Here is a 23,745-nt window from a genome sequence, read left to right on the forward strand (position 1 = left end):
CTAGCAGTTAAACTTGACTAACCGAAAATTCCAAGCTAATACAATTTTTGTGGGACCTTGGTCATTCTTACCTTAACATTAGATCACCAACATCAGTTTTGGGAGGCACTCTTTGACGACTTTGCTCAGACATTTAGCAATGACCATAACAAGTACAACATTTCAGATGCAAAACTTCAAAATGCTCATAAAACCAGGGTGATGGAAACCCGGCTATTGTAATACTAGGTAAACAAGAAGTTTTTTATGAAATATTAATATGTTAATCACTCACCGTCTGTCATTGTAAGTGCTTAGAGTCGTTATTTTATTATTTTTATGCTGCAATTTAGCAATTGCATATACTGTTTATATACTCCCATTTTTTACACTTTTATTTTTGTACTGTATATGTGTTTACATTGAGAGGAAATCATTCGTCATTCACAGTGTAGTTGACTTTATTCTTGATGTTTCATAGAAAAACAGTTTGGGACAAATTATACAAGCTTTCAGACAAGTAAACAATCAGTTTTACTTGTCCCGAAGACAAAAATCGTTAATGTCCAGCCCTGGGCTTTACGTATGAGTCACAAACATTCAGCTTGCAGAAACTGTGTAGTTGTGTGACAGGTTTATTTACCACGCTCGAGGTTGAAGGCGTTGGTCTGTTGGTGTTGGGGGAAGGCAGAACCTGTCAGTCCTACACATGACATACAAAGCAATAACTCAAACCACATGCTTTTTGTTGCCAGTGTTGTACACTAAAGTTTGTCAGTGTTGCTGTTCTGGAGATGTTAGTTAAAACAGCCTGCAGTATGGTTGACGCCCAACATTATCATCAAATACTTGAAGTACTTGTCTAAACTTGATTCTGCGTAGAAAGTGTTTCCAGAAATTCATATTCTGTCATACTATTTCTCTATTTACTCACTCTTATTTTGCTCCAAAATGACTTTCTTGCTTCTAGACCCACAGGGTGTTGACACTACTCTTTTCAATGAAAGTGAATAGGACCTCATTCTGTCTAACATCTGTATTCATGGGTTTGAAACAGCATGGGGGATGAACCAAGGTTCCAATTGAATTGAGTTTTTCTGTGCTTTAATGACAGATGCAAACAGTAACGTTAATTCCTGGAGATGGAATCGGACCCGAGATCTCCACTGCAGTAATGAAGATATTTGAGGCAGCTAAGGTACGCTCTTGGAATGCAGCTTGCGCTGCAAGTTACCATCTTGGTAGCAAATTCAGCATTGTTTTTGTGCGGCTTCGTCATATTTTTAAGTCAACATTTGCCCGTAATGTGAGGTGAGCAGCTGTATTTAAAGGTACAGTAACCTTTTTTTCTCACCAAGGCCCCTATTCAGTGGGAGGAGAAAAATGTCACTGCCATCAAGGGGCCAGGAGGCAAATGGATGATTCCTCCCGAAGCCAAAGAGTCGATGGACAAAAACAAAATGGGATTAAAAGGTCATTTGGTTGATATCTCGCACCTTTTGTATTCAAATCTTTTAATTTCTTACTGTCAAATTTCACCTGTATTTTTTTACCGCAGGGCCCCTGAAAACACCCATTGCTGCCGGTCACCCGTCCATGAACCTGCTGCTGAGGAAGACCTTTGACCTGTATGCCAACGTGCGTCCTTGCGTGTCCATTGAAGGCTATAAGACGCCCTACACTGATGTCGATCTGGTCACCATTCGGGAAAACACAGAAGGAGAATACAGCGGCATTGAACACGTGGTATGTTTGTGCAGCCCTCTTAACTATCTAACTCTCATCCCAGGCCTGTTTTTTCCAAATCTAAATTTCTATTTCAAAGCCCCACAGTTGCACGAAAAAGCATGCGAACTCTTTACAGTAAATCGCACCCTTGAGGTCATACCAAAATTTCTCAAACTGGTTTGGCTCAGGATACACTGTTCACATGCTTCTTATTGCAACTGTTTAAGTTTATTTATACCCTTTAGAGCACCGGGCCCCCTTAGGATGACCTTTGTGCAGTAACCGAGATCTTTCCCAGCAGCTGATTGGCAGACTGCAATCACGTGTCAAAGGTTGCCTTATTGTCATCAGCACCTGTGCCGTCTAATGCTGTTTTGAACAGTTTCTCACGCAGCGCTAGCGGGAGTTCAGTGGGCACACGGCTCATATATCAGGGCTGTTTGTTCATTAGGTAGGTGCTACACTGATGTCATAAATCAGTCGTCTCTGGTCCCACTTCATCGTGCGTGAGAGTTACATGTGAAAATGACCTTGGTTGGTGTCATCGTGTTCCATTCATGCAATCTTTCCTTTGTCTTTGTATGAACAATGTCTATACGTAAACGGGCTGACGAATGGATATTAAACAAATTTACTTGTTCATATCAGCAATATGACACTTGCTGTGCATACCACAGATTTGCACAGAAAAGAGTCATTTTTTCCATATGTGAACAAAGGTTTGTGGCGTTTTTATTTGTGGTGGATATGATCTCAGTGGTGTTTTTGTTGTGTGTGTGACTTTGGTTCAGATTGTGGATGGTGTTGTGCAAAGTATTAAGCTGATCACAGAAGACGCCAGCAAACGCATCGCTGAGTACGCCTTCGAATACGCCAGGAATAACCAAAGAAACAGCGTCACGGCAGTTCACAAAGCCAACATCATGTGAGTTTCGCCTTAAAATGTTGACGAAGATGCAAACTGAAATGGACTTAAAAGGTAGATTCTGTGTGATAATGCCACAAATAGGATTCTTTGTAGTTTAAATCTTGTTATTTATGTCCAAAGACCAACAAAACGCTTAGGTTTTCAATTGTTGTTCTGTGCCGTAGGAGAATGTCCGATGGGCTGTTCTTGCGGAAGTGCAGAGAGGTGGCTGAGAATTTCAAGGACATAAAATTCACAGAGATGTACCTGGATACAGTCTGTCTCAATGTATGTAAATATTTATCTAAAGGTACTCATAGCTAATGGTTTGTTATGAACTCGCTAACCGTGTTTTGTGACTCCACTAGATGGTGCAAGATCCCTCTCAGTTTGATGTGCTGGTCATGCCTAACCTTTATGGAGACATCTTGAGGCGAGTTATCAGAATATAAAGGTTATATAGGATTTGCTCTGACTTTAAAATGCATCTTATTTTTCCATATTTATGTATTTCAGTGATTTATGTGCCGGATTGATTGGCGGTCTTGGAGTCACACCTAGTGGAAACATTGGAGCCAACGGAGTTGCTATATTTGAATCAGTACGTATTTGATCTTTTTACACAGCCTTAAAACTGGCCTTGCAATGAAGTAGTCAAATATCACAATTGTGATGCTCTCAACTTTTACATTACGTATGCATTTTAAGGCTCTTTCACTATGTTGTGACAGGTACACGGAACCGCCCCTGATATTGCAGGCAAAGATCTGGCCAACCCCACCGCCCTGTTGCTGAGCGCCGTCATGATGCTGCGCCACATGGGACTGCACAGTCACGCTCAAAAGATCGAGACCTCTTGTTTTGACACTATACGAGACAAGAAAGTAAGATTTGCACCAGTCATTATCATTGTAAGATTATTTGCTTTTTAAGAAAAAGGTTTCCGTTCACGTTCAATAACTGTTTTGTTCATTTTTATGTCACAGGTCCTGACCAAAGATCTTGGTGGAAACTCTAAGTGCTCAGAATTCACGGGTGATATTTGCAGAAGGGTGCAGGACATGGACTGATAATGTGGCTTTGTCGAATATTAATGCCAACTGTGTTTGGATCTAATCCATAAAGGACAGACACTCAAAAAAGTTAATCTTCGTATCATTCTCATATCTGCGCACAATTCTATCTCCTAAGTGTCTATGTATTTTCTCCAAAACCACAAAGTACTGTCTTACACTCGTCATTTGGTGACTGTATTTGTGAGCTGTTTTAATCTGTCAAAAAGGAATTGCATAATCTATACTCTATTTATTGACTGGATATTTTCTGGGTTGATGTATTTTAATTTGCCACCCTGTCATGTGGTTTATGACAGAGTAATCTTGTGCAAATTAGAATAACAAATAGATTATGTTAACCGTTATTTTAAATGATTTCTGGTTTTTGGTTGTAAGAGTGATAAATGTATCATTACAAGGTCATTTCTAAATGATATTCTTCAGATGTACGTTTTGACGCTCTATTGACTTTATGCATCAATTGTGAAATGGTTGATACTATTAAGACATGAATGTAGTTGGAATATAAACTTCTATTTTCATGGGCAAAACAATGTATCTCTTTATTTTTCATATTATGCCTGTTTAGAATTTCACAAAAATCCATAAGCAAAACACAGAAACACATATTGCACTTCATATAATATTTAACGTTTTGAAAATACAACACCAGTTTAAATATTATATTTAGTAAGGCCATAAAAATGAACGTAATCCTGTTTTATAGAATTTTTTCATTTTCTGTAGAAACTTTCTATTTCATTGTGATACTTCCATAACACCACAGGGCGGCGTAGTTTCATTGTAGGTCCTGAAAAGAGAGTATAAATTAGATCTCTTATTATGGTCAAAGGGATTAATACTACGAAGTTAAAGTATTGTTCTATCTTTAATATATGTGAAAAATCACAAAAAAAATTCAGCCCCAGAAAAAGATCAGTAATGCACTTTCAATGGAAATCTACAGATGGTTTCATCGGACGCAAGCGCCTGGTCAGAAGTTAATTTCCGGTCTGTGTTCGGCTTTAATATAACTATTTGTTTTATATTTAATTTAAATTAATATTTTATTGTATATTAATTGTATTAAATTAGATTAAAACTACTTAATAAAGTTGTTGATTCTTTGTGGAGGTCTACCGGAAGTTAAGTCTGGGCCACATAACGTTTATGTTGTTGCCGCTGAAACCAAATATAGGAGAAAGGTGTGAAAACACGCTACAAAATATTCTTGTAGCTTTACAGATCATTTCTGTAAATAGTTTTTTATTCTATGTAAGCGTCCATGTTTTTGGTATCTTCTGTATATACAGACAAAAATACTGATTTATATCAGTATAGTCGCTTTGGATAAAAGCGTCTGCCAAATGAATAAATAAATGTAAATATCAGGATTTTAGAGTCTCATATTGACACGTTTAAGATTTTGACAAACTTTAAATATAAACTTCGCTGTGAAATCACAGAAACCCTTTGTCAATGCATTACTGCCAATGATTTTGCTTGTTTTCACAATCTGTGGGGTGAGGATATTTACAAATATACACATCTGGTAAACCTAATGGCGAGTATACAGCACTTACCTAGTTCTCCTCCAACAATTGAGAAATCTTTTTCCAGTATGGTCCATTTCTGAATGCGCTGGGCGTTTGACGTTGCTCTTGAGTTGACCCGTGCAATACCCTCTTCAATTGACTGGTACACCAGCTTGTCTTTCCCTCCGGTGATGTCTGACACTTTTGTTGCCTGACTTCCTAACCGTTCACAACATTTTACAGCCTCTAAACTGAGAATATCCGTGGGCTCCATTGTTTTTGGATTAGCTGTACACTATTAAAGAAAGAGAGTAGTTTTAATGGTTTATAGCCGTATTGTGTCTGTTCTCTAGGCAAAATTAACCTTTAGTGTTAGCAACATGGAAAGAAATCTCCTCTTGTCTCCAATCAGCATGGCGTTGCTGATTATAGGCAGTTCCTGTTTGACGGCATCTTCTATGGGAAGAGGGGGGATATTCTCTCCTCCAGCTGTGACGATGAGCTCTGAATGAAAAAAATGAAGAACTTAATCGAGATGTGATTAAATCCTAAAATAGAACAAGTGTATATATTACCTTTTATTCTTCCAGTGATGTAAAGAAAGCCATCTTCATCCACCCTTCCCAAGTCTCCAGAATGGAGCCAGCCGTCTTCATCAAAAGCCTCCTTTGTTTTATCCTCCATGTTAAGGAAGCCCATGAAGACATTACGCCCCCAGAAACACACCTCTCCAATGCCGTCAGCATCTACATTTGCTAGTTTATATCTACAGCCTGGAACCACCTTACCACAACTACAGAACAAGTTAAAAACTAATATTATGAATATGAGCATTAAAGGGACAGTTCACCCCAAAATAAAAATTTGTCATCATTTACTCGCCCTCAAGTTGTTCCAAATCTGTATAAATGTCTTTGTTCTAATGAACACAGAGAAAGATATTTGGAAGAATGCTTGTAACCAAACAGTTCTTGGCCACCATTGACTACCATAGTAGGAAAAATGCTTTATAAATTTCTTTGTTCTGTTGAACACAAAAGAAGATATTTTGAAGAATGTAGGAAAGCAGTTCTGGGGCACTTTTGACTACCATTGTCATTTTTCCTACTATGATAGTCAATGGTGGCCAAGAACCTTGTTTGGTTACAAGCATTCTTCCAAATATCTTGCTCTGTGTTCATCAGAACAAATCAATTTATACAGATTTAGAACAACTCGAGGGCGAGTAAATCATTTTATTTTGGGGTGAACTGTTCCTTTAATGCCTTCTACAAAGTTCAACTTTTTTCTACATAAAGAAATTACAATCTTTGGCTGAAAGACCGAAAGAGACGTACCTTTGAAATCTGTATGCATGTGGACTGGACATGAAGTGTGGTCCCGAGCTTTCACTCATGCCGTAGGCTTCATACAGCCGTAAGTTAAGGCCGAGGAAGAACTGTAGTGTTTCGCTTCCAATAGGAGCGGCCCCCGAGAATACCTTCTGACAGCAGGAAAAGCCCAGCTCGGCACGAATCTTCTGCAAGACCAAACTATCGGCGAACGTGAAGAGGAAGGATTTCTCCTCATCCCTGTTGTGAAGACAATGATCAGAACATCATAAACATTATGAAAATCTTCAGTGTAGTTCCACCATCCATACTTTGTGAGTCTTTGATTCGCCTCCAGGCTGACAGACATGGCCCATGTCACCAATTTTCTCTTCACGTATCCACACTGTGAAATCCCCTCTTTGATCTTTTCCATGATTTTCTCCCAGACACGAGGAACACCCATGTGGGACGAAGGGGTCACTTCTCTTAGTGTGTCTATTAAACTCCCCTGAATGGTGAAAAAAACCTAAATCAGAATAATGCATAGTTCACTTTTATCCTGTATAATAATTGAAATTCCATATTTACCTTAAGAGCATCTGGCTGAGCAAAGTACACAAGCTCACCCCACTGGATCCCCGTCCACAGGTCATATATCTGAGCGGCAATGTGGCTCAATGGAAGATAGCTGACAACTGATTCTTGCATAGTCTCAGCCGGCTGCATATCTCCAGCTCTGCTGGCATGATGGGCAGTCCATGTGATCTGTAAAACGCAAAATCCTCGATAAACTATAAGACTACATTTTAACTCTTGTGAAAGACACAATAATGGCTTACGTTGTCATGGCTGAGCATCACTCCTTTCGGCACGCCTGTAGTCCCAGACGTGTAAATGAGAACGCAGCACTGATTGGCTCTCTGGCTACAGATGATGTCATCGAGTTCTTGGTCTGCAACTTCCCGGCCCAGTGCCATAAACTCCTCCCACTGTCAAACAACGTCAAATGTCAATGTAATCATTTGGGTGACATTGTGACCCATACGAACTCACATTGGACACTCACCGAATAAACATTGGGTAACTTTTCCTGCAAAGATCCTGAATATTGTACTATGGCTTTCAAGTGCGGCAGCTGACCCTTTAACTATAAATAAAACACAAGCATTAGATTTCTCAGCGTATGTTCTAGAAAAACATAAAGACCTAATGTTACGTTACCTGCAAAATCTTATCCAACTGCTTTTGATTTTCCACAACAATGATATTGGCTCTGGAGTCACTTGCAACATAGAGGCAGGCGTCCGGTGAGTTTGTGGCGTAGATGCCCATCATTATACCCCTGTCAAAAAAATGATGATGTTACTCGGCACATCTACCTCTAATTTGGTAAAACAATGTTTCCTTTTACATTTAAAAATATTAAAAATCTTTAAAAGTTTCCCTGGATTGAGCCTGAAACCCTGAGCTCATTGACACCGCATCCATTAGGCATCATGATTTTACATTAGCAAAATGAATACACGTTTTAAATATATAAAATGTTGCTTAAGCCAGGGTTAACCGTGGCGTGGAAGCGCTTTGAATGTTTTTCTCACCCTGCAAAGACAGTTCCAACAGCAGATATAAACCACTCGGATGAATTGAACCCCAGGATGGCTACACTGTGGAACCTCTCCAGACCGAGCTAAAGAAATGATTCAACATGCATGTATTAATTCTCATAGGTACATTCATGCATACAATAACTTAAAGGGATAGTTCACCCAAAAATGAAAATTCTGTCATCGTTTACTCACCCTCATGTCATTTCGAACCTGTATGACTGTATTTCTTCTGCAGAACACAGAAGAAGCTATTTTGAAGAATGTTGGTAACCGAACGGCGCCGCCACCCGTTCACTTTTAATGTATGGACACTAAAGCAAAGCAATTGAATGGGTACCATTGTTTGGTTACCAACATTGATGATGAAAGAAATTTCATTTTTGGGTGAACTATCCCTTTAAGAAATGCAATTATTTGTGTAAATTCTTATTTTATTTCTAGAACAATAAAAATTGAATGAATGTGTGAATGACAGTATATTGTGACAGCCCTAAGCTTTATCCACAAAATCGATACTTTTTCTTAGATACAGTGTGTGTAGTTGAATTCATTAGTTATGTGGAGAATAACATGTTTACAAACGTTTCATCATCCAGATCACCTTTAAAAAGCTTTTGGCCGCCATTCGACAGAGGTGATAATATTCCGAAAAGGTGATTTTTTCCCAGTTGTTTCCCCTCTTGGTTGCCAGGGCAGGCAGGTTTCCGTACTTTTTAACCGAGCGCATAAACATCTGATGAACTGTAATGGGTTGTTCTGGACAGAGTTCATCTATTCTCAGCTGAACTGATCCGCTGTCCTCTGTGGTCCATAGAGATTGGGCTGGGGCCAGTTCTGCGCCTTCCAGAACCTCCTCAGCGCTCTTTTTACTCTGCTGCATTGAATAGGAAATGACCACAGCAAAATACGTAACATTTCAATCATGCACTAGAGTTTTAATGTTCCATCAAATTTGTAAGCACAAACCATCATTTTGCAGTCTACGATATGGCCAAGCTCTCATCACAATAACACAAAGCAAAAAACAAATAATCACTACTTACAATATCCATCTTTCACCGTCTGCTCGAAAGGGTCTGTCATGGGCCCCTAATATAACCAGTCTGAAACACAGAATGGGGACGTTGCCCTAGAGGACACCAGACTCTGTCTCTCTCTGCTGTTCACATGAATCACATGGTGCAACTGCTCAGCAGCATTGCAAGCTCATACCATGACGTGTCGAGGTTACTAAGTAATAAAGCTCTGGCAGTCTTGGCAGTCACTTAATTGGAATCTCTCCCTTTCAATTCAATTCAATTCAATTCAATTTTATTTATATAGCGCTTTTCTCAATGTGCATTGTTCCAAAGCAGCTTAACAGGAGAAAATGAGAAAAACTGAAAAACGGTAAAAAACAGCACAGTGCATGGTGTTTATAGAACAATCAAGATTATTCTAGTAAATAATATCTAATAAATGCAGTCTCCCGGTGGTTTATTTAGCATATTTTGCATTAAGTGAATGCTTGGCTGAAAAGATGTGAATTTAATCTAGATTTAAATTGGGAGTGTGTCTGACCCTCGAATAGTATCGGGAAGGCTATTCCAGAGTTAAGGTGTATGAGAAAGCTCTACCCCCTTTGGTGGATTTAGTTATTCTAGGTGTTATCAAAAGTTTGAGATCTTAGAGAGCGTGATGGGTTGTAGTGTGGTAGAAGCTCTGTTATGTAGGTAGGGGCTAAACCGTTTAAGGCAGATGTTCCGTTCTTTCATATGCAGAACACTCATTAAGGATATGCCTCACTGTTTCTAATTCTCCACATTTGTCACACTTTCCCGATTCATGCTTACCTATTTTAAAAAAGACTATAGTTTAATGCTGTATGTCCAATTCTTAGTCTTGAATAATGACATCCTTCTTCCTATTTCCATATCTTTTCCTCTCATTTCCAACATACTCCTGAATCTGGAAAAGATGTCTTCCTTTAAACCCACTGTTCCATAACGTTTGCCATTTCTTTCTTACTTCAGATAATATCACTTTCTTGAATTCATCTTTACTTAAAGCTAACTTAATTTCTACTTGTGGATGATTTAATGCTTTCTTTGCAAGCAAGTCTAAGTTACTTCTTCATTTCCATCCACACCCACATGTGCAGGTACCCAGAGGAAATTTACCTCTATCCTTAACTGCCTTATTCTAAACAAACTTTGTAAAACTTCAAATACTAAGTCTTGCCTAGCTTCAGATTTACCACTTAGTAGACTAGTGAGCGCAGTCATGGAATCACTGCATATCACAGTTCTTTCCGGTTGGACTTCTTCGATCCACTGTAGAGCTAGTATGATAGCTAACAATTCAGTCCCGCGATGCCTCTCTATTTTTGAAACGGTAGTATCGTAGTTAATGATGCATACGCGCATTAATATTTATTTGAACACTTACATCTGCCTTTTTGCGGTGTTTATCTCCAAAATGAGTGTGTTTTGAAAGTCTCGGACGAGTTAATGATTCAAATTGGCGATTTGTTGGTTAAATGATTCACTAACTCAGTGGAAAATTGACGCCACCTACTGGCCGTTTTAGTTCTGCATTTAAAGTAAGCCTAATATTTCCCTTTATAAAGACTGCTGTATCAATTAAATTTGTCCAACATTTGAATTAGTTCCTACGTGAAAAATGATCTAGTGTACTTTAGTATTTACTACAGTAAACTACTAAAACTCATAGATACTATGTTTTTGAGTCTTATCATAGTAAATATTTAAGTATACTACAGTATTTATAGTATTTACAAATGACTAAATGTAAATGTATTTGCTACAATTTATCCAATTACTACAGTTAATACAACAACATATTCTAGTGCAAAGTATAATACAGTTTACTATAGTAAATACAAAATGTTTAATCTAAATCTGTGTTTTTTGTATAGATTTGAATTATGTGGCACAGCATCGTGATACTACTTGGTATCGAGATACTTCAGATGGTATAGTATCGTATGACATGTTTATGGTACCGTGATAACCCTACTCACATCACAGGTCTATGCAAATAGCCTGGTTGACGTCACCCGCGCTGGGTATATAAGAGCTCGGGTGTAACGGCTTGCTTCAGTCAGTCACAGTGACTGTTGCGTCATATAGCTTAGAACGATCTTATCAGCAGCGTCGGCGAGATTTCAGTTTGGTTTGTCTTGCTTAAAAGCGACTGCAGATCGGCTTGTTTTAGTAGAAAGGATCGTCGGATTTTACATCTGTTGCTCGGCGCTTTCGCAAACAACAGAGTTTGGAAGCATCAGCGAGTGAGTAATGAAACGTTCATTTTCGTTCACAAATATTCCAGTTTTTCCTTGATAAATTCATATATGAATCTTTTGATATGTATTTCTGTAATCTGTAACCGATGGAAAAGTTTTTAAGATCAAGTGAAATCGTTGCGAATCTGTCAGTAAATGTTTATTTTTCATTTCGCAGAGATGATCAAGAAGGGATTTAGGCGTTTCAATCGCGTCACCGAACAGCAAGTTCATTCTGGTAAATTTTGTCACTCTTTTAGTCATTTTAATCAAATTTCTGTCATATTTGATATTGACTTTTACAGTTGTAAGTTTATGCTGTTTTTGTGGAAGTATGTGGTGCATTTGTCCTGTTTGTTCCAAAATCACTCAACTACGCCAATCGTTTCCTAATGAAATCTTTTTCATGTAAAGTCACTTTAATGATGCCCTTAATACATTATGTGTTGTTTAGGGGCAGAATGTTGCATTTTGTTGGTTAAAGAACAACCTGTAGATGCGGTTATACGATATTAATGTGTAATGACATGTAATGAGGCCCGTCGAGATGTTGCTCCTATCACAACTTTTGTTATATTTTGTGAATATGTTTGTTTAATCGTTAGAAAATACAGTAAATTAGTATTTTGTGTGCTGTTATTGGAGGTATTTTCAACAGTCTCTGCCACATAAGTTGCCCCAAAACACTTGATTGTAAATCTGTTTATTTCAATAATGTATAAAATAATCAAATTAAACTAAGAACATGGAACTATAAAGTAAATAAAGCCAACACCAAATATAAGACAGACGTGAAGAGTAAACAAGGACAATAAACATTCTGATCATTTAGGAAACATTAAAGTGTGTGTGCATGCTAGGATTCACCCTTTCTTATCTGTGTTCTGCATTTATGGTTTATTTTATTTGCCAAATCCTATAGAAATGCTGAAAATGAAATCATTGTGTTTTGCAGGTGAAGGTGAACTGGTCCCGCACCCACCAGCTAATGGGACCTCCAGTATGGAGCCTGCGGGCAGTGACCATCTTCCCTCCATCTTAAATGAGGTGGACTGTGGGGAGATCATTAGCGGTGAGCTTGTAAAACCAAAATTCAGAATCAAAATGAATATCTCAATATATAAAAACGCTTTGGTGTGAAGTAAAATACATAAGGTGTAATAACTGGGATGTTATGCAGGTGTCGCTGTCCCACACCCTCCACGTGGCAGAAGAGCTTTCTGCAAAAAATTTCAGGAAGAGCAGAAGGTGAGTACATCAATCACATCCGAATGTCATTTGGTTATTTGGCCAGAAGTATTACATACAGATGTCTCAATTTGTTTTGATATGTTCTGTATAAAAGTAGGATGCTTTTGTAAATTTGTAGTGAGCGAAACTCATCTCTTATACAGCACGTTAAACAGCTGCGTTGTGTTCTAATTTGTTTTTTTTATGTCACAGGACAACCATTCTCCGTACCGGGATACAATCAACACCTGGTGCAGAAAGCTGCCACATCACCTTAGCATGTGTGATGAGGTCCCGCACCCATCATCTTGCAAGATGAAGCCTGCGGGCCTGAAAATTCTTCCCCCCATCTCGAAGAAGATGGACCAGAGGAAGATAATTAGCGGTGAGCTTGTAAAACCGATATTAAAGTCGGAATCAAAACAATCGTTTTAATATAAAGAAAAGCATGAGTGTGAGTAAAATACATGAGGTGTAATAAATCTGATGTTATGCAGGTGTTGTGCAACCGAGGACAAAGGACTGTGATACAGTCCGGGTGCCGCTGCCACCACCTAGCAGGATCTCCAAGATGGAGCCTGTGGCCCACAAAATCCTTCCCCGTATCTCAAAGGGGAAGAAAGCTGGGAACACAGGCTCCCAGCAATCCACTGCTCTCCCCATGACAAACCAAAACGGTGAGCTTGTAAACCCAATGTTAAATTCAGAATCTAAACTAATATCTTAATATAGAAAACGCTTGAGTGTAAAGTAAAGTACATGAGGTGTAATAAATCTGATGTTCTGCAGGTGTCCCTGTCCCACACCCTCCATCCGGCAGGAGTTTTCTCTGCAGGAATTTTGGTAAAGAGCAGAAGGTGAGTGTTATCACATGAAAGGGGTGTTTGGTTATTTGGCCCCAAGGATTACATACAAGTATCTATATTTGTTTTTGAGATGTTCTGTATGAAAGGAGGATGCTTTTGTAATCTCGCCTCTTATACAACACCAGTTATGGTCTAATGTGCTTTTTAATGTCCCAGGACAACGTTTCACCACACCGGGATACGTTTTCCACCTGGTGCAAGAGACCGGTGCAACTGCCGGATATATGGGGCACACATGACTGCGATGCAGATTTGGACCCAACTGACGGGACCTCTGAGATCGCAGATGCTGAAGCCCCACAGCGATCTTCTGAATGGTTTGCTTTTTGCAAACAATATAAAGAAGAAAAGAAGGTGAGTACACCATATGAGGGTTCAAAGTGGAGTTTGTTTATTTGGAAATATCTGAATTTGTTTTTGATATGTTCTGGGATGCTTTTGTAAATTGGTAGTGAGTGAAACTCGCCTCTTATACGGCACATTAAACGTGTGATGTGTTCTGTTACGTATTAAGGTGTTTTTTATGTACCAGGACAAGGCTTCTGTACATCAGGAAACATTCTCCTCCTGGTGTAGACAACTCCCGAAAGTGAGGAGAAAGGACGGCGTCACAGATGTAGGAATATGTTCTGCATTGCATCCATAGTTTTCTTACATACATTTATATTCCAGACAATATAAACAAATTGTAAACATTATGTTCTATCGTCTATACCAGCCCAGTGACGTCAGATTTTCGAGGTTGTCCAAACTTCCAGACTTGCCAGACATACAGGTGGAAGAGGATCATGAGGTAAGAATATTTATTTCATTCATTATAGTTTTTAAAAGCAACAAATCATGAACATTTGTAATATGCTTTTGATGAGTGACAGATGTCAGAGCTCTTCTAAGAATCTCTGTTTCTTTCTTTTCAGCAGGAAATTGGTAAACTGTGGGGCATCTTATTGGGAGATGTAAAAAGGAAGAAGGGTCGCAAGAAGAGCGCTGAATCTCAGCACTACAGAGGTGAGTGAGAAGACCCGTGTGTTATTTTCTCAATCAAGAATGTAGCATTTGAATGAAATATAAAAACATTTATTGTATGTGGAGTAATACACAAGGGTCCTTCATGAGACATGAAATATTTAAATATGTTGTTTTGCAGATCCTGACTCCCCGCCAGAACAGGAGAACAAAGAATCTGAAATATTTACCAGACGTCTGGCAGAGGTATGAACATGTACAGTACAGTTCTATATTACATTTTTTATTCTAACAAGTCACCCCTCTTATAAAATGTATTCAACCTTTTCTGTTGTTCCTGCTTTATTTTTGTACAGGGATGTTGGGATCTTCGGTGTATACAGAGGATTATTTCCGATGTTGAAGCTCTTCAGAGAGAAGTAAGAGAACACCGTGTATTGTGATAAGATCAAATGAATACAAACATTTGTATTAAGCCTGTTTAGTGACATGATGTGTCAGAGCTCTTCTAACATCCTCTCTCTTTCATTGTCAACAGGAACCGAGTGATTTACATGTGAGCTCTCGGAAACCGAGCGATTTACATGTGAGCTCTTGGAAACCGAGCGATTTACTTGTGAGCTCTCGGAAACCGAGGGAATTACTTGTGATCTCTCGGATATCGAGCGATTTCTCTCGGAAGAACGGCAATCAATTGGATGATGTAGATCAACGGTCAACAGCCTCTACAGACTCTTGGATCACCTCAGATAATTGCAAGTTGCTGAGGAAACTTCACCACCTGCGGACACATTTGCACTTCACATTGAAATCTTTCATTGATGAAAGAAAAATGTAAGACATTTTCATCGTTGTACATTCAGAAAGGCTTTAATTTGCAGATATTGTGGGACCACTGTATGTATACATGCATGCATTTGTTTGATGCCGATATTTCCAAAAACATGATTCTGAACATAATGTTTTCTAAACAGGGCTCAGGAGATGGACAAACTCGCTGTTCATGCGGATGTACACGCTGAACTGTATGTAGACACACACATCCCATTAGTTTGCTTCTATTTCTGCACATTTCAATCCTTTGAAAACAGATGCAGATAAAGCTTGTTTTACCATTATTAATACCATCCCTGTTATACAACCTGACTACAGAGAATACGAGAGGATCGAGAAGACTTTCGAATTCTACGGAAAGTACAAAGACCTTTGTCTGAACCTCATGCTTCCTGAGTGGCATGAAAAGTTCCATATGGACCCAGAGGTATGTTTACTCTCTTCTTTTTCACATACGTGTAAACAAGGTGTTCGTACATGATTTCTTAGGAAAGATTTTAAGTTGTTTTCACTTGTGTGTGTGTGTGTGTGTGTGTTTGTAACAGGACCCGTTTCACTTCGAGAACCCTCAGGACTTGATAGGCTGGATGAAGTCCATAGGAATGTGCGATCTTGTGGACGGCTGAGATCTTCACATCAGACTGTAAGTGAAAAGAATCAAGACAGGGCAGGTATTCCCGACAGGTACTCAGATTTATTTTACATATCAACCGACTTCGAATTGTAAGATATAAGTGTTTTTTCTAGTTAGGGTGTTACTAGCCGTTAGTAGACTGTATCAGATGGTTATGTGTTACTAATGTGTTTTTTCTGGTTTCTAGTCATTGCTGGGGTTTATTATTCTTTTAATGAGGGTTGCTATGGTATTCTAGCTTATTACTAGGTAGGAGTGGGCGGTACATCTCATTATATCTTTCTTAGATTAATTAATTTATTTGTTAATTACAATTCAAGAAAATGGTCATAGTTAAGGTTGTGAAAATGCATAGAAGATTTCAGTTTAAGTTCTGGTATAATCAGTAATTATTACTTAATAATTATTTATTTTCACGCATGAGTGTCTTCACATATCTGGACGTGTCAAACCGTATGTCAATAATAGTGTTCACTGTTCACACCAAAAGGGAATTAAATTATTTGCGCGAGTAGATTACATACATATTCAATGCAAAGATGAAAACCGATGCAAATTTGCGCTGGGCGATGTGAATGATGCGAATTGGGTGACCCGATTGCCACAAAATCTGCCTTAATCGTGTCTTTCACACGAGTTGAAAGATTTCTGGCTTGAAATTAGTGCAAAGAGCTTATTGACACTTACAGTAAAACCAAAATTATTCAGTTATGAAAAAACAAGTTATCAAAATCTTGGAAAAATAAGCAGGACACTCTGCTCTCAAACGCTTGGGTCGTGTCCGCTGTTGCCGCTGAAGCCACGCCCACTCGCGTCGTTCAACCTGAGTCTCCAGCCCAGTAGGCTATGTGAATACGTTTTATGGGAGGATTTGAATTCAAACGCGCGCGATATTCATCAATAGATAATTCACGAGGCGGTTTCTCAGCGGTTTAGTCTAGTTGTTTGTAGTGAGTATACTCTGATTCGTGGTGAAGAGCCGGGTGGTGGAGGGATGCCTGCTGTAGAGAGAATGCGGGTAAGACAGTTGTGTCTATTTGTAGTGCTTCTCACTGTAGCTGTTAAGGTAGATGCTGAGATTGCTGATAGCGAACCAGCCGGGTGGATTATCTGATCGTGCTCGTCCCGAAATTTGTTCATTCAACTTTATTCATGGAAGCACGTCGCGATATTTGGCGTGAGATTTGTTTAGTTGGGCAGAGTGAGAGCGTGAGAGAGCCTGAAAGCGTTTGTGTACGAGCTTACAACTGATGGAGAGGGTTGGATGGCTTACCCCCCGTGTGGGCGTGGCCTAAATGCGCTCTTGAATCACTCTCGAGGTACTTTGATGTCATACGCCGATAGATTTGCGCAGCGCCGGATTAAAGGGATAGTTCATCCTAAAAAATACAATTTGCTGTTTATTTACTCACCCCCAGACCATCTGAGATGTAAGTGACATTTTTCTTGAGTAGAACAAAAAAGACAATTCATAGGTAAATCCGCAGCCCTCTGTGCTTCATATAATGGATGTGAATGGCTGCCATGCCTTCAAGAGTTCTAAAAGCACATATATCCAACATAAGCGCGATCCCCGCGGCTCCTGGTGACATATTAACGTCTTGTGAAGCGAATCGATCGTTATTTGCAATTAATTGAACTGAAACATCATTTATAAAATTACGAGCGTTTTTCGCGTTTTTCTACAACTTGCACCAAACGTCCTGATCGCACTTCCTGTCGCATAAATGACTTATTTTAAGATCTGCACACGCGTCATCCCTCTACGTTGTAAACAAACTGGTGTCCGTTTACTTTGAGATCGTGCATACGTCATTTACGCGTCAGGAAGTGCGATCAGGATACGTTTGGCAAGTTGTAGAAAACCGCTCATAATTTTATAAATGACGTTCAGTTTATTTGCATCACAAGACGTTAATATGTCACCAGGAGCCGCGGGGATCGCGCTTATGTTGGATATATGTGCTTTTAGAACTCATGAAGGCATGGCAGCCATTCACATTCATTATATGAAGCACAGAGGGCTGCGGATTTACCTAGAAATAGTCTTTTTTGTTCCATTCAAGAAAAAATGTCGCCTACATCTCAGATGGTCTGGGGGTGAATAAATAAACAGCAAATTGTATTTTTTAGGATGAACTATCCCTTTGATTATTATTCCATTGACTTTGGATTAAACTTTTTTTGCATTTATATGTACACTGGTGAACACTTCATATTTTGACTTTTAACCTGCTTGGACCTTTAGATTGTTTTAGGGGATGGTATTGTGTTCCATGCTTTTAGCAGTCTTGAGTTTTAGTGTGTTGTTTTAAGTCTTACGTGAACATTGTAAATACACACTTATATCTAGGGATGTGACGGTATCAACATTTCACGATACGATAGTACCTCGATATGGAGACTACGATACGGTATTTATTGAATTTTGTGCAGGAAAACAAAACAAAACAAATGAAGACTTGGAAAAATGTGGCATAAGTGTTTATTAAACAATGACTGAACAAAGATCACATTTATTAGATTAGGTCATTTTAAAGTGCAAAGAACAGTAAAGTCAGTAAGAAACAGGAACTAACATAATAACATAAAAATTAATAACAAAAACATTTTGAGAACATGAAACATGAAAAAATTAACATGAAAAAAGTTTGAGTTGTTTGTCAACTTTTAACAACTCACAAACAGTCAGGTACTCACCTCATTCACTGCTTCACTCACTGCTTTTTTTTTTTGCTCCTCGTATCTCCATGAAACTTTTCGGGGTGATGATGTAACAAATGGCTCGTCATATTAGTCGTATTGTCCGAATTGTACTTCACCGCAGTCTGGCAGTGTCTGCATATTGTTTTTTGTCTGTCCGTCACCTTTTCTCCTTTCTCGTTTCTTGTCACGGGAAAACCGAAATGCTTCCACACATCCGATTTATAATTCGCTTTAGCTTCAACAATTTGTAAATCCGTTTCTATGCCACTAGCGGCATCCGCCATTTTCGCTCAACTTGATCTGTAGCGGGCGGCAGCAGAGCGCAGAGGATGATGGGCACGCATGGGTTGATGGGAATTGTAGTTCCCGCTACCTTCAACTCGCTCCATTCGGCTGAAAAAACTACGCTTTGCCTGGAATATCTATCGTCATGCGACCACGATAATATCGACAAGATTTGCTATCTCGATACTTCGATATACCGTTACATCCCTACTTATATCATTTATATCACTTGTCCTTTTAACTGTTTTAATCTCACACAGTCTAATCTGACCCCATTTTAACTTTTGTAACTTAACTGTTAAAGCTGATTGTTACAAATTGCAAGATCCTGACACACTCGGTTTGCCTAACGATACGTGTGCAGTCAACATTTTGTGACTGGTAAGTCAAATATCCAAATGTCAGTTTTATTTATTATATTTCTGTAAACTAAGCTCTAAGCTGTAGCATTTTGACAGTATGCAACTGTTAGATTGTGGATAAAGCAGAAAGCTATGCAGTTACGTTATGTTTGCCAGTGCTAATATTAGCTAATATAGCTAACAGCTTGTCCCACCATCGTTTTTGTTAAAAAATGACTCGCTGCGCTCCACTTTTGGGTCCTTAAACGCTTGTTTTTTGGGGTCGACAGCTTATAAAAATGTAGTTCTGGGTTTTTAGTGTGTTTACTGTACACCTTGTCACATAGCAGTTTTTAAACATCGTTCTGTTTTTTGTTGTCAAAATGTCAGAAATGACAAGGAGGATTTCAGATTATGAGTGTTGCGCTCTGTCTATAGATCTGGAAAAGATCTTTTCCAGGAAAAGAAAAGTATACACTGTTATATGGTCCAGCTCTGTTACTTGCGGTGGGCGATAAGACCAAAATGTTATTTCATGGTGATGATATATTTCAATAATTTATATATATATTATGTGTGTGTTTGTGTGCTGTATGTTTCTCAGATTTATTTAATGTAGTACAATTAAATTAAATGATCACCAGTAAAAGAGTAAAAATAGTAAAAGTTGAAAAAATGCACTGAATTTGTCCTGAATATACCGAACCATGTTTCTAAATCAGTTATATATTCAGATACTCTTTATTTACATTTATCTTATTATACAGTAAACATGGATATAGTAAAACGCATAACAAATAAGTATGACTTACGTTTTAACGTACAGTCAGAGTAAATATCTGTATATGCCAGACAGATCTCTAGAGATGGAGATTATAAACGTGAAAGGTGCTATATATGATCATAGGGTCTGTCTGTAGCTCTCCATCACTCTTCAATAAACAATAAACTCAGTTTATTTTATCATTACTTTGTCTCCTGCCTGTTGTTTTTCTTGTTCATCTCTGTATCTGCCTCATGGTTGACTTGACATGTTAACTCACAACAGTATTGATATTTTGAGTATGGACTCGAGTCATTTCTTGACAGAGAGATCTAAACTTGTAATGTACATCTTGTAGTGTACCCAGACCTGGATAGTAACGGATTATATATCATCTGGATTGTTATTATCAGATTGCGAAAATCAAGAACTACATTTTAAAATACTCATAATTGGGCTGCAGTTATTTTGAATGGATCACATGATGAGGGAAGGGGTGTGGAATCACACAGAGATCAGTAACGAGACATGATGCAGAATGAAGCGGCCCACAGCTTTTGACTGCTGGATGTTTAGACACTAGAGGTGCGACAAGACCAGATGAGACATGAGATTGGGTTCACGAGAGATTTTTACACTATTTTCAAGAAATCCTCAGTGATGAAATGCAGATTATGAGGTTGATCGTTTCAGACTTTATTTACTCTCTTCGATTCAATCGTTGTGATTGAGTTTATGATTGTAAAACCCACTGTTTTTATCTCTTTTGCTGCTTCAGTTTGAGGGAGAGATTCACACTGTATTTGGATTTCCTCCATCAGATGATAAATATATATGCTCATCGACTTCTTTGAAATAACATTTTAAAGCCACCTGGGGGGTATTCCAGAAAGCAGGGGTAATTTACCGTCAGTTTAACCCTAAACTCTGGGTTGATTAACCCAAACCTTGCTTACTCGGGGTATGTCTGTTCCAGAACCCGTTTGAAGAGTAAGTTTAATCAACCTTCTGAAAGATATTCCGAGTTAACGCACGCTCACAGAAACAACATGAAGACATTGTCAATGGATCAAAGATTTCACGAGTCACCATGGAAACGGCTGGGAAGCTTAAAGTTTTTGACTGTAAAATAACGCTATAAATCCGAGTTTTTTTTCACAGAAGACCTAAATCTGCATCAGTGTATAAAGTGCGGGATTAAAAATCATAAAATTAAGTTGTGTTATAAACACTATAAAACTATAAACGCTATATCCTGTAGCTCCGTGGTAAGAGCATGGCGTTAACAACGCCAAGGTCGTGGGTTCTATCCCAGGGGATTGCACATACTTAGAAACAAAATGTATAGGATAATGCAATGTAAGTCGCTTTGGATAAAAGCGTCTGCCAAATGCGTAAATGTAAATGTATATATTATTTTATTAAATATATATTTTACGTATTTGCTTTATTTTATACTATAATTTAAATATATACTCATCATGGCTATCTTTGTTACATAAACTGTAGATGTGTTGAGATGTTTGTAACTGTTTTAACGTGTCCACCATGGTATTTTACCAAAATTGTGTTGTGTGTGTGTTTGATCACATGGCTTATTTTGAAGGCAGTATTAGGTTCGATTCACATTTCGCATCTTTTCCGCGCGCATATTCTTTATTTTAAATGTAGATGCGTGGCATGCGCGCACAAATAGGGGGCGACGCAGTGCGGCGCGCACATTTTTCTAGGTGGAAATAGTTCAACATTTCGGAGTGCCGCGCACGCACCGCGGGTCATTTAAAGAGAGAAAGCAGCACGGCTTGACCTTTAACTGCGCGGTTTTAGACGCAAAATGTGAATCGGGTCTTAAACCACTTTTTTGTTCCTTCTCTGTATGTTCCTTAAAAAATCTACCTTTATTTAGTTGTACCTTCATTTTGGAGCAGGTTATCTTCAGAGAGTGAGTTGCTATGGTTACTTACATACCCTGAAAGTTACCTCTGTTTTTGGAACCAAAAGTTGAGGTTATCACCTAACTAACCCTTAAACTCACCCGGGTATGTCACATAACCAGCTTTCTGGAATACCCCCAGATCAGGCGCGCAGATGGCACTGGGGACGGGTGGGACAGGACCCCCTCAGATTCCGATCCGTCCCCCTCACCCTCCCTACGAAAGGCGACAAACATCGGTAAATCTGAGGATTAATCAGGGTTTCTGCCATGTACATTAGCCTAAGTAGTGACGGACAGGCCCGCCGCTCTTTAATTATTTTTCCCTCACTGCTTTAGAATCGGGTCGGGGCTGACGCACAGTAATAATCTACCGGTCAACATTACTTTGTACCCACGTTCTCACTACACACTGTTCTATTGTAAATAAACACACACGGTGGTGCTGCCACCGACGTTCACGTTCTCTCTGTGTGCTGCTAGCCTGCTACAACTCCTGACCCCGCCCCCGGGGTCTTATGTGGAGCTGTTAGCTTTGTTATTTATTTTGCATAGCTAGTCTTTTGCATTTAGCAAACAAAGGCAAAACGTGGAGAGCATGACTATGCAGTTAGGTGAGTGGACCGAGGCAAATAGCGAATTAACACAAAACGAATGGTTGGATAAATAAATAAAAAATTGTCAATGTTTTATCTGGACTTGCAAGACTAAATTAGTGTCCTGGCATAACATTATCATCTAACCCAAGTAAATTTGTGTGGTGCCAGGTTTATGAAAGCCACAAATAAAGCCAATAGCCTTTTTGACATCCTCTTTTAGCTGGAAATCATGTTTTTTATACGGAGGATGTAGATCTGCACACCTGATAGTTCATGTTTACAAAATCATGTTTATGCCCGCTCTTAAATGAAGGGCTATGGAAAACATGGATGTTTCGTTTAGTTACAAATCATTTGAAGTAAATATTTCTAATCTATAAATTGCAACAAACTTGTAATTAACACTTTAAAATAGTTTTTGAGTTATTAGACATGTGAAATACTGACCAACCATTACTTTAGTAGTTTTAGTCGGAATACGCTGGAATATGTTGTATTTCACATTTTTATGAAATTCTATTGGGGTATAGAGGGTCAACTGAAAGGATAAGATTTAAAATGTTAACATTGTCCTCCTGGCCTGCAGGCAATTCCTGATGACAGTGAGGAGGGCCCTAGTCAGTCAGGTGAGGATCTGCCGGAGGGCAGCCACAGTAGAAAAAGACAGCTTGAGGAAGGAGAGAAAGTAAGATTGCAGACAGAAGAAGCAGGTACAGAACAAGGAGGGACAGGAGACAACACAGAGGAAGAGAAGGTTGACACGATAATGACATATACAAAGCCAAATCAACCTGACCCTGACGTTTGGCAAAAACAAGTGATGAAAGACACTGACATTTCAAAAATCATGTTATGAGAAGTATCCCTGGCTACATGTTAGTATGGGTGTATATGGTGTTCTGTGTTTTCACTGCGCTAAATACTTTAAGACCGGGAAACCAGCACAAGCCAAGAGTATAGACCCAGCTTCCAAAAACTGGAAAAGAGCACTTGAAAAATGTTCCATGCATGAGAAATCAGAGGGTCACAAAGTTGCTGTTACAACTGCTGCCTATGAAAACAGGCCTGTTACTACACAGTTGAGCAGTGCAGTCAGGACACAGCAGGCTAATCTGTTCAAAATAAATAATAGGGGGTGAGATGTTTCTGGCGAGGCAGGGATTGGCTTTTAGGGGGCATGA

At 38.9% G+C, this 23,745-nt stretch overlaps 3 protein-coding genes across 4 annotated transcripts in view; 2 read left to right on the forward strand and 1 right to left on the reverse strand.

Moving 5' to 3' along the window:
- The window catches only part of idh3a (isocitrate dehydrogenase (NAD(+)) 3 catalytic subunit alpha), a 6,217-nt gene extending 1,994 nt beyond the window's left edge, over nucleotides 1-4,223 (forward strand). For both annotated transcript variants that reach the window (XM_057329841.1, XM_057329839.1), the window contains 9 exons: nucleotides 1,094-1,177; nucleotides 1,338-1,452; nucleotides 1,538-1,725; nucleotides 2,499-2,632; nucleotides 2,800-2,902; nucleotides 2,983-3,047; nucleotides 3,131-3,215; nucleotides 3,346-3,498; nucleotides 3,601-4,223. In XM_057329841.1, coding sequence (XP_057185824.1) covers nucleotides 1,094-1,177; nucleotides 1,338-1,452; nucleotides 1,538-1,725; nucleotides 2,499-2,632; nucleotides 2,800-2,902; nucleotides 2,983-3,047; nucleotides 3,131-3,215; nucleotides 3,346-3,498; nucleotides 3,601-3,684 — 1,011 coding nt within the window. In that variant the 3' untranslated portion in view covers nucleotides 3,685-4,223. The remainder of the gene's footprint in view (nucleotides 1-1,093; nucleotides 1,178-1,337; nucleotides 1,453-1,537; nucleotides 1,726-2,498; nucleotides 2,633-2,799; nucleotides 2,903-2,982; nucleotides 3,048-3,130; nucleotides 3,216-3,345; nucleotides 3,499-3,600) is intronic.
- A 109-nt stretch (nucleotides 4,224-4,332) lies between these two features.
- Nucleotides 4,333-9,279, reverse strand: acsbg1 (acyl-CoA synthetase bubblegum family member 1). Its single transcript, XM_057329838.1, has 13 exons — nucleotides 9,168-9,279; nucleotides 8,726-8,998; nucleotides 8,116-8,204; nucleotides 7,739-7,859; nucleotides 7,584-7,664; nucleotides 7,357-7,506; nucleotides 7,106-7,282; nucleotides 6,847-7,025; nucleotides 6,542-6,775; nucleotides 5,780-5,997; nucleotides 5,569-5,708; nucleotides 5,253-5,499; nucleotides 4,333-4,480 (listed from the first exon to the last, which is right to left on the reverse strand). The coding sequence occupies exons 1-13, from the start codon at nucleotides 9,174-9,176 to the stop codon at nucleotides 4,404-4,406; spliced, it is 1,995 nt and encodes a 664-aa protein (XP_057185821.1). The 5' UTR covers nucleotides 9,177-9,279; the 3' UTR covers nucleotides 4,333-4,403.
- Nucleotides 9,280-11,163: 1,884 nt separating this feature from the next.
- LOC130552298 (uncharacterized) lies at nucleotides 11,164-17,374 on the forward strand. The gene is made up of 18 exons (XM_057330517.1): nucleotides 11,164-11,413; nucleotides 11,586-11,645; nucleotides 12,363-12,479; nucleotides 12,588-12,655; nucleotides 12,851-13,022; nucleotides 13,135-13,314; nucleotides 13,427-13,494; nucleotides 13,660-13,857; nucleotides 14,036-14,119; nucleotides 14,222-14,296; nucleotides 14,421-14,511; nucleotides 14,651-14,715; nucleotides 14,826-14,888; nucleotides 15,008-15,035; nucleotides 15,066-15,303; nucleotides 15,444-15,494; nucleotides 15,622-15,730; nucleotides 15,849-17,374. The coding sequence occupies exons 2-18, from the start codon at nucleotides 11,588-11,590 to the stop codon at nucleotides 15,927-15,929; spliced, it is 1,746 nt and encodes a 581-aa protein (XP_057186500.1). The 5' UTR covers nucleotides 11,164-11,413; nucleotides 11,586-11,587; the 3' UTR covers nucleotides 15,930-17,374.
- The last annotated feature ends 6,371 nt before the right edge of the window (nucleotides 17,375-23,745 follow it).

The sequence above is a fragment of the Triplophysa rosa genome, linkage group LG3, assembly GCF_024868665.1.
Source record: "Triplophysa rosa linkage group LG3, Trosa_1v2, whole genome shotgun sequence".
Classification (NCBI taxonomy): Eukaryota; Metazoa; Chordata; class Actinopteri; order Cypriniformes; family Nemacheilidae; genus Triplophysa; species Triplophysa rosa.